The 14,330-nt window shown below is 40.7% G+C and overlaps 1 protein-coding gene across 2 annotated transcripts in view; it reads left to right on the top strand.

Annotated features, from left to right (window-relative positions):
• IL23R (interleukin 23 receptor) overlaps positions 1-6,819 on the top strand; it is an 80,172-nt gene extending 73,353 nt beyond the window's left edge. For both annotated transcript variants that reach the window (XM_064282110.1, XM_064282109.1), the window contains exon 11: positions 1,059-6,819. In XM_064282110.1, the coding sequence (XP_064138180.1) occupies positions 1,059-1,715 (657 nt within the window). In that variant the 3' untranslated portion in view covers positions 1,716-6,819. The remainder of the gene's footprint in view (positions 1-1,058) is intronic.
• Positions 6,820-14,330: the final 7,511 nt, after the last annotated feature.

Genomic DNA, 14,330 nt, shown 5'->3' on the forward strand with positions numbered 1-14,330 from the left:
TTCCTTTGCTTGATTTAACCTTCGAATGTATGTCCCCCCACCCTAAGCAGACAGAACCTAATAAGTTCCCTGGAGAGGCTAGGGCTGAAGACACTTGGAGAAATACTAAACACTGCTTTATTTGAAGTCCTCCATCTTTACCAAACTCCCTTCCAATTCTGGACTCTTGGAGTTGAACCTTGGAGCCGCCTTCAGAATGAAGTTTTGTTTCCCACCCAAGAGACAGAAGGGTGACTATAATTCTGTAATTGTGTCGGGTGGGAGGCCAGCCATCAGCTGGGGAACCTCCAGTCCTTTCTTGTTCAGAAGAGTCATGAAACTTTCACACAAATTAAAACCTTCCTCACCCACCTCCTGACTATCAGTGACATGTCTGACTTCTGAGTAACTGCACACCCCCAGAACCTCAGCACACAGCATTTGTCATAGCCTCATTCTCAGTGTGTAAGCTAAGCAGGATTCCCTTGCCCCTTTCTTTTATTTAACCAATAAAGTATTTTCTTATAGTAAGACTCCATAATATTCCACAAAATTTCAAATTCTGTGTTGTAAAAGGCCCTGAAACAATATGCATGTTAATGTGTAGCTGCATGTGAAACTCTCCTTTCTCTTTAAAATTTTTAAATCGAGAAATGTGCTTAAGACACGGATTGTTTTTATTATTCCTTTCCTTTTTTTTTTTTCCACTCATTAAAAAAACCCATTGTAGTCGAGTCGATTTCAGTTCATAGCGACCCTATAGGACAGTGTAGAACTGCCCCATAGAGTTTCCAAGGAGTGCCTGGTGGATTCAAACTGCCCACCTTTTGGTTAGCAGCTGTAGCTCTTAACCACTGCGCCACCTGGGTTTTCTTCCACTCATAGGAGAATTTAATAAAGATTTGGAATTGAGCAAGCTAATAAAAGGCGAAAGAAGGAAATAATAAGGGAAATAAAGAATACGAAGAAAAGAGAGGGGCAAAGGAAAGCAAAATTCCAGTCCTTATTCTATTGCCTGGTTGGCCCCTTTAAATGTCTTTTGTTTAAAAAAAAAAAAAAAAATGTTTTCTTCTTCCTAGGAAAAAAGTGAATTTGTGAATAATAATTACAGTGAACAGGTCCTATATGATGATCCCACGATTACAGAGATAAGAGAAATCTTTCTCCAAGAAGAACATAAGCCCACAGGCTACAAGAAAGGAAATAATACCGGACCCCAGGAGACACCAGACTGCCTGCAAGAGTCACTACTCACCAATACTACAGTTGTGTACATCCCTGATCCCAACACTGGATATAAACCCCAGATTTCAAGCTTTCTTCCTGGAGGAAATCCTCTTAGTAATAATGATGAAACAGATTCTTCAACTCTTAAGCCACCAGTTGATTCCTCGGATCTGGGAAAGAATGCCATGTTTAAAAAATATCCAAATTTTGCTTTTTCTGTCTCGAGTATGAATTCTCTAGGCAACGCACTATTTCTTGAAGAATTAAGCCTCATTTTAAATCAAGGAGAACGCAGTCCCCATGACATGCAAAACTCAATAGAGAGGGAAACCACCATGATTCTGGAAAACGGTCCACCCAATGAAACTGTTCCAGAACAGACCCTACTGCCTGATGAATTTGTCTCCTGTTTAGGGATCATGAATGAAGAGTTGCCATCTATGAATCCTTATTTTCCACAAAATATTTTGGAAGAACATTTCAATAGGATTTCACTCTTGGAAAAATAGAGTTGTACGGTCAAAATCAATGTGGAAAAGCTGCTTTGCTATTTGAAGTTGGATCTTCCCTTAGATATGAATTTGATTCTGCTCTCTTTTTTAACAATTAGAGAATTAAGATCCAAAGAAGAGACGTACTTTGTGGTCACAAAAAAGCAGCAATATTAGGGATACCTCACGTATTTTCTTTTAAGGTTGTTGTTGTTAGGTGCCACTGAGTCACTTCCGACTCATAGTGACCCCTATGTACAACAGAACGAAACACTGCCTGGTCCTGTGCCATCCTCACAATCATTGTTATGCTTGAGCCCATTGCTGCAGCCACTCTGTCAATCCATCTCGTCAAGGGTCTTCCTCTTTTTCACTGACCCTCTACTTTACTGAGCATGATGTCCTTCCCCAGGGGCTGGTCCCTCCTGCTAACATGTTCAAAGTATGTGAGACGCAGTCTCACCATCCTTGCTTCTAAGGAGCATTCTGTGTACTTCTTCCAAGACAGATTTGTTCGTTCTTTTGGCAGTCCGTGGTATAGTCAATATTCTTCACCAACATCACAATTCAAAGGCGTCAGTTCTTCTTCGGTCTTCCGTATTCATTGTCCAGCTTTCACATGCATATAAGGCAATTGAAAACACCATGGGTTGGGTCAGGTGTACCTTAGTCTTCAAGATGACATCTTTGCTTTTCAACACATTAAAGAGGTCCTTTGCAGCAGATTTGCCCAATGCAATGCGTCTTTTGATTTCTTGACTGCTGCTTCCATGGATGTTGATTGTGGATCCAAGTCAAAATGAAATACTTGACAACTTCCATCTTTTCTCCATTTATCTTGATGTTGTTTATTGGTCCTGTTGTGGGGATTTTTGTTTTCTTTATGTTGAGGTGTAATCTGTACTGAAGGCTATGGTCTTTGATCTTCATCAGTAAGTGCTTCAAGGGCTCTTCAGTTTCAGCAAGCAAGGCTGTGTCATATGCATAACACAGGTTGTTAATGAGTCTTCCTCCAATCCTGATGCCCCATTCTTCTTCATTTTTTTAAGGTGTCGACTATTTTCTCTGTATTTTCCCTCATTGCAAGGGGCAGAACAGCTCTCTTAAATCTAAAATGTGTGGTGGTATTGTGGATTGAATTGTGTCCCCCAAAAAGATATGTTACAGTCCTAACCTCTGTACCCTGTGAACGTGGCCTTGTTTGGAAATACAGTTTTTCTTTCATTATCCATTAAATCAAACAAGGTCATACTGGAATAGGGTCCTGATCCTAATCCTTTCTGAGTGGTGTTTTATAGAAACAGTCACATGCACAAGGGGAGAACAGACGCCATGTGACAGCAGAAGCAGATGCATCTATAGCCAGCAAAGGAATGCCAATGATTTCTAGAGACTAGGAGACAGTCATGGTACAGCTCCTCTCTCAAAACTCTCAGAAGGAATCAACGTAAACTGATACTCTGTTTGGATTCCTAGTCTCCAGAACTGTGAGAAAATAAATTTCTGTTCTTTAAAGCCACCCACCTTGTGGTGGTATTTTGTTATGGCAGCCCTAGAAGAAGGAGCCCTGGTGGCATAATGGTTAAGTGCTCAGCTGCTAATTGGAAGGTTTTTGGTTTGAACCCACCACTTGCTCCATGGGACACCCATAAAGATTAAAACCCATTGCTTTTTAGTTGATTCGGGCTCATAGCAAACTTATAGGACAAAGTAGAACTGCTCCATAGGGTTTTCAAGGAACGGCTGGGGGATTTGAACTGCTGACCTTTTGTTTAGCAGCCAAGCCTAGGAAGCCCTATGGGGCAGTTCCACTCTGTCACATAGGGTCAGAATTGACTCGAAGGCACACAACAACAACAACAGCCCTAGGAGACTAAGACAGGTGGTGAAATGAATGTCGAAAACATTTCTTTAAAACTGGTTCATTAACACTTGTTTGCAAAGAGAGAGAGAATTTAATTTTCATTTGATCACTTAAAATTCTGCTGAGTGTATAAAAACATAGCCCCAAACAACAAAATAAGTAAAGGATAGTATTTGGGTTTTTAGTAACAGGCGAGCAATTAATTAGCATATTTGCTGTATTATTTCCCCATTACTTTTCATTCAGGGATTAGAGATTTGATCTTATTTTGATTTGGGGCTAAGAGTTGTAAAGTAATCATGTGTGGAAATCACGAGATTGCTGTTTTCATTCACGTTAAGAGTGATGGCCTTGCTCTCCTGTGACGTAGTTGGTGTATTATTCACACTATAGTAGAACACATTAGAGGTAAAAGATGCAGGAACAGCAAGGTATATTTTTTTTTAGTTAACCAGGTATTATATATATGTCAGAAAATTATTGTTAAAACAGACGTTTGTCCAAATCTGGGATGGCAAATAGCTGCCACACCTGCCATTGTTCCCTATTCCATGTGCCCAGCAGGCATTACAATTGATCACCACATGCCTTTCTGCTAAGCCCAAAAGCAGCCTCCCAATCCTTTCAACAAGGGCTGGGACTGGAGATGAAATCTATCTGCCAAGCAGGTCAATTTTGAAAGGTGGATGATCCTAAAAGCATGAAATGCACATTTTAAACTGAGAAAAAGTACCCATCAGACTCTTCTATTCTGATTAATTTATATGGTCACGGGGGAAAAAAAATTCCAGTGATCAAAACAATTTGAGAATAGTTAGGTTACCAACTAAATTTCTCTTTCTGCTACTGTAGTTGTCTAAAGTAATAATCTATATTCAGATTTACTAGTTTAATTTTATTATAAGAAATCAAGCAGTTTATCAAAAAGGATCAGTTGCTAATCACCTGTTTAATAAATAAGCTAGCTATTTTGTTTTATATTCTTTAAAAAAACAAAACAAAACTAAGAGTGTTGTTTTTGGTCATTAAGTGCCCCCATGAAGAGTTTGACCATACACCCCATTTGCCCTGGTTTTGTCTATTGTCCCAGGGTGATTATTATCAGTGTCCCCTTTTACTCTCAGGAACATGAATCAACCCAGTTTGGATAAGTCCTGTCATGTCACTCCATCTACAAGGATTATTTAATGTCAAGCATGTAAGTAATTCGGGAGCCCTGGTGGTACAGTGGTTAAGATCTTGGCTGTAACCAAAATGGTCAGCAGTTCAAATCTACCAGCGGCTCCTTGGAAACACTATGAGGCAGTTCTGCTCTGTCCTATAGGGTTGCTGTGAGTTGGAATTGACTGGACAGTGGTAATGGGTAATGGGTGTCATAGTGATTAAGTTCTTACCTCTAACTGAAAGGTTGTCAGTTCAAATCCACAAGCTGCTCCATAGGATAAAGATGTGGCAGTCTACTGTAAAGATTAAAAAAAAAAAAAAAAAAAAAGCCTTGGAAAATCTATGGGCAATTCCACTCTGTCCTATAGGGCTGCTGTGAGTCAGAATCAGCTCAGTGGCAATGGGTTTTTGGTTTATGTAAGCAATTCATCTTTTCTTTCTCTTGACACTGACAATCCCCTTTACTTCATAACACTTACTAATGCCATTTTGCCCCAAAGTGAAACACTACTATTCACAGTGTAAAAAACTTATGCCCTGCTGCTAAATTCTATTCTGTTTATCCTAAAATATATTTATATTTGTTATAATTTGCATATTTTGAAAAGAGTATATTTTAAATTGCTAATGGAATCCTAATGTAAAACAGGAGTGAACTAAGAGGGAAGGCGGGGCAGAGTTCTCCAAGTTGAACTGCTCAGTTCAGGGCTCCAGAGGGTGGGGCCGCTTGGGATGTACTTGGGAGTCTTTTTCCCTCTAGGGCCTTGTTCCCTTTTTCTAAGCTCCATAGGAGGTGTGTGCGTGTGGGCAAGTGTGTGCGTGTACTCTGGCATTCCTGGATGCGCTGGCGCCAGGCCAGGCTCAGGGGAGGTGCGCACACCCCACACCCAGCTCGGGAGGTTGGTGTCACCCCCTCTGACAGTATCACCTGGTGCAGTCTGCACCTCACTCCTAGTGATGTCACTGCCCAGTGCTACCAACAAGGAAGGAATTGACACTGCTGAGACCCTGATTTGGACTGTTAGCCTTTGGAATTGTGAGACAATAAATTTCTTTAAAGCCACCCCCTTGTGGTATCTGTGTTACAGCATCACTAAGTAAGACAAGAGGCAAGGATTTTCTTTCTATAATTCTTTTATCAACAAGTATTTATTTAAGTGTTGAATGCCCCTTCTGTTTGCAGAGCACTTTAAGGGGTAGGGATGTTAACAAAAGCAGTGGAGTTCCTGTTGCCATGGGGTTTATATTCCAGAAGCAGGAGACAGACAATAGATGGGACCCAGTCATTGCCCTCAGGAAATTACATCTTAGGAGGGAGATGGAGAGAAGCAGAACAAATAAAGAAGAAAAATGCCAGATAATATTAAGTGCTATGTAGAGGTAAAATGGGATAACGTGATGGAGTGCAGCTCGGTAGCCACACTGGGTGGTCACAGAAGGTGTCTCCTGGGAGGTGGCATTGACACTGTGATCTGAACTACAGGAAGGAGCCAGCATGTGAGAATCAGGGTGCCACCTCCAAGTCCCTTCTATAGAAAAATTCTGAAGGGGCTAATGTCTCCATTTCTTTTCAAGTTGCCCCTGCAGACTGTCCCTTCCCCTTCCTCAGCCAGAATTTTCTGTGGATTCTGGGGACAAGTATGTATCTTTTCATATTTCCGTCTAGCCCTTGAGCCTATTCACGTTCTGCTCTGAGTCTCACAATCTTGCTGCTACTTCCCAAATGCGTGTGTCATGCTTACTGGTGTGGGTTAAGGGGAAGGAGGAAGAGAGAAAGTGGGATAAGAAGACCCTTAAGGCACCATTGAGGAGAAGGGGGAGAGAAATACAAAGAAAGGAAGGCAGATTAATAGTAATGCTCAGCAAACTGGAGTGCCATAGTCTTGGACAATACCAAAGCTGATTAGGGGGAGAATCCTCCCATTTTGGCCTTGGCCAAACCCTCCTCAAATATTCATATATATATTAAAAAAAAAAAAAAAAAACAAACCTCTGTCCTATAGGGTTGCTATGAGTCGGAATCGACTCGACGGCACTGGGTTTGGTTTTTGGTCATATATATATGTATGTATATATATATATATATATATTTTTTTTTTTCCTCTGCTGATCTACAGAGAGTACTGTAACTAAGATTAGTAACCTAGTCCATTTGCCATTCTAGTTCTCTCCTGTTTTACTCTAAAATTTCAGAGATGAAGCCCCTTCCTCACTGAACGCTAGTGAATTTCACTTCATGTTTTTTGTTTTGTTTTTCAGTGAATTACAACAAGCTGTACTTAGTCTAGTAATACTGTTCATAAACAGTATTAATGTTATTCATATATTTATTCATTTATAAGTATTTATTGTGTACCCTTTACCTTCAAAAATAGGGCACCTAACATTTGCTAAGCCCTGGGCAAGTCACTTTATATTCTTGATCTTATTTAACAGCAACTATATGAAAAGCCCTGGTGGTGCAGTGGTTAAGAGCGTGGCTGCTAACCAAAAGGTGGGCAGTTTGAATCTACCAGCTGCTCCTTGGAAACCCTATGGGGCAGTTCTATTCTGTCCTATAAGGTCACTATGAGTTGGAATCTACTCAAAAGCAGTGGGTTATATGAGATAGAAGGAGCCCTGGTGGCACAGTTGTTAAGCGCTCAGCTGCTAACTGAAAGGTCAGTAGTTTGAACCCACCAGCCACTCTGCAGGACAAAGATGTGGCAGCCTGCTTTCGTAAAGGTTACACCTTGGGAACCCTATGGGGCAGTTCTGCTCTGTTCTATAGGGTGGCTATGAGTCGGAGTCTACTCAACGACAAAGGGTTTTTGGGTTTACATGAGGTAGATGTTACTATTCCATTTCAGAGATGCTGTAATAAAGGTGTCTACTAGGATCTCTGAGAGTCTAGAAGCAGGAGAAACTGATTTTCTGAAAACGTGGAAGGTATGGGTTTGAGGTATGTGCCTGTCATTAATTTATTGCCTCTCTGCTCCAAACTCACCCTTCTTTACCCTCTGCTTTGTGATACTGAAACTGGACTCAAAGATGACATTTCCTCTTTGCCAGCTGGCTCAAAGTTACGTTATGTCAGCTGCCAACTAGTTGTCCCCGGGTATATGGTGACCCCATGCACAAGGAAATGAAACGCTGCCTGGTCTTCTGCCATCCCCATGATCATTTGTGGATCAGACCATTGTGATCCACAGGATTTTCACTGGTTGATTTTTACAGGTAGACCCCTAGGCCTTTCCTCCTAGTTGGTCTTACTCTGGAAACTCCACTGAAACCTGCTCAGTATCATGGCTTCATGCAAGCCACCACTTGCAGACGGGTGGTGGCTGTGAATGAAGTGCATTGGCTCAGAATCAAACTAGGTCTTCCGCTTGGAAGATGAGAATTATGATTTTGCTGATTGAGGATGCTGGGAAGAGTCTCCAATACTGGCAGAGGAAGAGGGAGTGTTTTCTTCTTTCAGTTCTGGATTTCCATGTGGAGATGAGCAGGTCCGTGTGCAGGGTCCCCCACAGTGTCTACCACAGCAGCCTTTGTGACTCAATGGTGGGTGCTCTCCAGCAAGTTCCATCCTCACCGCAGCTAGGAAGCAGCATGTTCTGAACCTCAGCCTTGAGGAGCCCTTTTCAGTTTTCTCAGTTCTTTCCTTCAGATTTTTTCCTTAGGTTTCTAAGTTTATCCCTAAGGATAGTACCTGTCTCTGCAGTTAGAGTCCCTTTTACCTCTTTCAGTAGTTGTGTTAGTTTCCTGGTGCTGCGGTAACAAAGTAACACAGAGTGGGAGGCTTTAAATAACAAGAATTTATTCTTTCACAGTTCTGGAAGCTAGTAGTCAAAATTCAGGGTGTCAGCAGGTGTATGTTCTCTCTGAAGGCTCTAGAGAAGAGTCTTTCCTGTCTTTCCCAGCTTGTGGTAGTCCCAGGTGTTCCTTAGCTTGTAGATAAATCTTCACATGGCCATCTTCCCTCTGTCTGTCTCTTTCTGTTCTCCTCTTTTATAAGAACAGCACTTAGCTTGGATTAGCACTTATCCTATTCCGCTCTGACCTCATGTTAACTGATAATATCTTCAAAGACCCTATTTCTAAACAAGATGACATTCACAGGTATTAGGGATTAGGATGTCAACATCTCTCTTGAGGGGACACAATTCAAGCCATAACAGTAAATTGTCTTTTATCTCCTTAACAGTTTTTTATGCTAAATTTTTCCTTGTTCAAATTACTAGTATGGTTTCTCTCTCCTGACTCTTAGAGAAGGGACATTTAATTCAGAAGAATTGTGTGTAGGGATTTTCCAGAAGATTATGGTTGAGGGAGACAATTTTATGCAGAGAATATGGCATAAACAAGGGTTCATAGATCTGAAAGAGGATGGTGGGTTCATACTGCTGCAGGTAATATGGTAGGGCATAGAATATAGGGCACAGGTGGAAAATGGGAAAAGGTAGGTGGGTTCAGTTTATGAAGAATGTTTTGTGTGTCATGCAATCTTTGGACTTTTATCCTTCAAGCCATTGGAAGCCAAGCATGGTGGTTTTTAAACTGGCAAGGATCATGACACAGCTGTGGATTTTAGAACCCTGAAGTCAGATCATACCAAGTGTGGTGGCTTTGTAATGTGTCAACTTGACTAAGATGAATCATGTTTTCCAGAATTCCCTTCATTGTATGTTTCTAATCAGGCCACAAAAGAAATATGCATGATACTTGGAAAGTGGAAGTGAAGCAGTAGCTATGTTTACTCTGAAGGTCGATATAGGTCAGGTACTTTTGCAGCTCATACATTTTTCCAGGATCCAATGTCTGGCTCATCTTATTAGCATGTGCAGTGGTCAGGCCCCAAATTCCTCCAGAATCTGTAAGATCTCTTCCTTAGCTTCTCAAAGTCCTTGGCAGTCCAGGGGCACCAGTGGCTCTGTGGCAAGAGTGCCCATGTCTCCTGCTGGTCATCCATGACAGTGAGATTGGCAGCTTGGAGACAGGGAGAGACCAGTGCAGTTCTGGAGAGATACATATGCAGGCTTAGCTTAATCCTTATGAATTCTAGTTGTTCCTATGCTCTTCAGCATCATGTCCATCTTTCTTTCCTAAAAACCTACCTGTGACTTTGGGCTGAACACCAGACACAGAAGAAACAAAGAAGACTGTTTTACCAGCTCCTACAATTGCATTCAGTCAAATCCCTTTAATAAATCCCTTATTCCTAATGAGTTCACTTTCTCTGATATAACCTTGACTGACCAACACATCAAGTGCTGGCAAAACTATTGGGACCTAGGAATTCTCATACATTACTGATAAGAGTATATATTAATGTAGCCATTATGGAGAACAGTCTGGCTCTACTACCTCAAATTAAATATTAAGTATACCCTGTGATTCAGCAAGGAGCCCTGGTGGCCAAATAGTTAAGTGCTCAACTGCTAACCATAAGGTCTGTGGTTCGAACCCACCAGCTGTTCTGCTGGATAAAAGACCTGGCAATCTGCTCATGTAAGGTTACAACCTAGAAAACCCTATGGGACAGTGCTACTTCGTCATATAATGTGGCTATCAGTTGGAATGGACTCGTCAGCACATAACAACCAAAAAACAATGTGATCTATCACTTGAACTCCTGGATATATATAGTAGATACATTCAATGTGGCAGATATACAATATATAGTATTAGAAATAATGTGGATTACACATAAAAACATAGTGTTTAATGAAAAGTAAGGAATGGAATAAAATATGTAACAATACCATTTCATAAATGTAAATACATGGTACGTGAAATAATCATACGTATTTTCCAAGAATGTACACAAATATAATGATATTGGAGCCCTGGTGGCACAGAGGTTAAGAGCTCAGCTGCTAACCAAAATTCACAGTTCTAATCCACCAGCCACTCTTTGGAAACCCTATGGGGCAGTTCTACTCTGTCTTACAGGGTCGCTATGAGTTGGCAACAGGTATGCCTATGGCGGGAGAGGGTGCGGGATATGGGGATCGAAGAGGAAATGCAAACAAAACAAAAAGAAAAAAAAAAAAAGAAGTCTTAAATTGACCAATTGTAATTATACACCATGGACTAAGGATTATGATTAACTCAACTGTTTGATTGGGAGTTCAAAAAGAAATGCTAAGAGAGAGAACAGGGGCAATTATATGGAGGCTGGATTAGAAAGAGGAGTGTTAAACAGCAAGGAAAACAAATGGAGCTTTCCAGTGTCCATTAAGAGCCAAAGAGGGTCAGGACCAGGCAATAGCAATGTTGTTAGGTACGTCGAGTTGGTTCCAACTCATAGTGATCCTGTGTATAACAGAAAGAAACACTACCCAGTCCTACCCCATCCTCACAATCATTGCTATGTTTGAGCCCATTGTTGCCACCACTGTATCAATCCACCTCATTAAGGCCCTTCCTTTTTTCACTGATCCTCTGCCTTACCTAGCATGATGTCCTTCTGCAACTGGTCCCTCCTGATAACATATCCAAATAAGTGAAACAAGATTTCACCACCTTCGCTTTTAAGGAACATTATGGCTCTATTTCTTCCAAGACAGATCTTTTCGTTTTTCTGGCAGTGCATGGTATAGTCAATATTCTTCACCAAATCCATAATTCAAATCGTCCATTCTCTGGTCTACCTTATTCATTATCTAGCTTTTGGATGCATATTAACCAAACCCACTGCTGTCGAGTCAATTCCAACTCATAGCGACCCTATAGGACAGAGTAGAACTGCCCCATAGAGTTTCCAAGGAGTGCCTGGCAGATTCGAACTGCCAACCTCTTGGTTAGCAGCTGTAGCACTTAACCGCTACTCCACCAGGATTTCCTGGATGCATATTAAAATTAGGTGGTTGAAAATACCATGGTTTGGGTCAGGCACACTTTAGACCTCAAAGTGCTATCTTTGCTTTTTAAAACTTTAAAGAGGTCTTTTGCAGCAGGTCATTGCAGCAATGCAATGCGTCATTTTGCATTCCATGGCCATTGATTATGGATCCAAGCAAAATGAAATCCTTGACAACTTTAGTATTTTCTGTTTATCACGATGTTGCTTATTGGTCTGGTTGTGAGGATTTTTTTTTTTTTTTTTATGTTGAAGTATAATCCATACTGAAGGCTGTAATCTTTGATCTTCATCAGTAAGTGCTTGTTATGGATTGAACGGTGTACCCCCAAAATGTATGTCAACTTGGCTAGGCCATGATTCCCAGTATTATGTGGTTGTCTACAATTTTCTGATCTGATGTGATTATTCTACCTGTTGTAAACACTAACCTTTATTATGTTAATGAGGCAGGACACCATCTATAAGATTAGGTTGTATCATGAGTCAATTTAGTTTGATGTAGAAAAGAATCGAGCAGAGAGGAAAGGGACCTCGTACAACCAAGAAAGAAGTGCTGGGTGCAGAGCATGTCATTTGGACTAAGGGTCGCTGCATGGAGAATGCCCTAGGCCAAGGGAATACTGACGACAAGGACCTGCCCCCAGAGCCAACAGAGAGAGAAAGCCTTCCGTGGGAGCTGGAGCTCTGAATTCAGACAGACTTCTAGCCTCCTACACTGTGAGAGAGTAAATTTATGTTGGTTAAAGCCATCTACTTGTGGTATTTCTGTTATAGCAGCACTAGATAACTGAGACAGTGCTTCAAGTCATCTTCACTTTCAGCAAGTTAGGTTGTGTTATCTGCATGACACAGGTTGTTAATGAGTCTTCCTCCAATCCTGATGCCATGTTCTTCTTCACAGAGTACGGTTTCTGGAATTATTTTTTCAGCATACAGATTGAATAAGTATGGTGAAAGGATGCAACCCTGACGCACACCTTTCCTGATTTTAACCACTCAGTGTCCCCTTGTTCTGTTCAAAAGTGACTGGCTCTTGATCTATGTACAGGCTCTTCATGAGCACAATTAAGTGTTCTGGAATTCCCGTTCTTCAAAATGTTATTCATAATTTGTTATGATCCACACAGTTGAATGCCTTTGTGTAGTCAATAAAACACAGGTAAACATCTTTCTGGTATTCTCTGTTTTCAGCCAGGATCCATCTGACATTGGCAATGATATCCCTTGTTTCATGTCCTCCTCTGAATCCCCCTTGAATTTCTGGCAGTTCCCTGTCAATGTACTGCTGCAACCATTTTTGAATTACCTTCAGCAAAATTTTATTGAGTGTGATATTAATGATATTATTCCATAATTACCACATTCTGTTGGATTATCTTTCTTTGGAGTAGGCACAAATACGGATTTCTTCCAGTCAGTTTGCCAGGTAGCTGTCTTCCAAATTTCTTGCCATAGATGAGTGAGCACCTCCAAAGCTGAATCGGTTTGTTGAAGCATCTCAATTGGCATTCCGTTAATTCTTGAAGCCTTATTTTTTGCCAATGCCTTCAGTGCAGATTGGACTTCTTCTTTCAAAACCGTAGGTTCTGATCATATGCTACCTCCTGAAATGGTGGAATGTTGACCAATTCTTTTTGGTACAATGGCTCTGTGTATTCCTTCCATCTTCTTTTGATGGTGCCTGCATCAGTCAACATTTGACCCATAGAATCCTTCAATATTGCAACTCAAGGCTTGAATTTTTTCTTGAGTTCTTTCAGCTTGAGAAATGCTGAGTGTATTCTTCCGTTTTGGTTTTCTAACCCCAGGTCTTTGCCCATTTCATTATAATACTTTACTTTGAAATCTCCTGTTCAGCTCTTTTACTTCATCATTTCTTCCCGTCACTTTATCTACTCTACAACAAGAACAAGTTTCAGAGTCTTTTCTGACTTCCATTTTGGTCTTTTCTTTCTTTCCTGTATTTTTAGTGACCCCTTGCTCTCTTCATGTATGATGTCCTTGATGTCATCACACAACTCCTCTGGTTTTCTGTTATTAATCGTCAGTGCATCAAATCTGTTCTTGAGATGGTCTCTAAATTCAGATGGGATATACTCAAAGTTGTACTTTGGCTCTTGTGGATTTGTTTTAATTTTTTTCAGCTTCAACTTGAACTTGCATGTGAGCAATTAATGGTCTGTTTCACAGTTGGTACCTGGCCTTCTTCTGACTGATGATATTGAGCTTTTCCATAATCTCTTTCCACAGATGTTGTTGATTTGATTCCTGTGTATTCCATGTGGCGAGGTCCACATGTATAGTCACAATTTATGTTGTTGAAAAAGGTATTTGCAATGAAGAAGTCGTTGGTCTTGCAAAATTCTATTATATGGTCTCTGGCATCGTTCTATCACCAAGGCCATGTTCTCCAACTGCCAATCCTTCTTTGTTTCCAACTTTTGCATTCTAATAATCAGTAATTACCAATGCATCTTGATTGCATGTTTGATCAATTTCAGATTGCAGAAGATGGTAAAAATTTTCAATTTCCTCATCTTTGGCCTTAGTGGTTGGTACATAAATTTGAATAATAGTCATATTAGCTGGTCTTCCTTGTAGGTGTATGGATATTATTCTAACATTGACAGCATTGTACTTTAGGTTAGACCTTGAAATGTTCTTTTTGACTATGAGTGTGATGCCATTCCTTTTCAGTTTGTCATTCCTGCTGTAGTAGACCATATGATTGATTTGAAATGGCCAACACCAGTCCATT

The sequence above is a fragment of the Loxodonta africana genome, chromosome 3 (assembly GCF_030014295.1).
Source record: "Loxodonta africana isolate mLoxAfr1 chromosome 3, mLoxAfr1.hap2, whole genome shotgun sequence".
NCBI classification, from domain to species: Eukaryota; Metazoa; Chordata; class Mammalia; order Proboscidea; family Elephantidae; genus Loxodonta; species Loxodonta africana.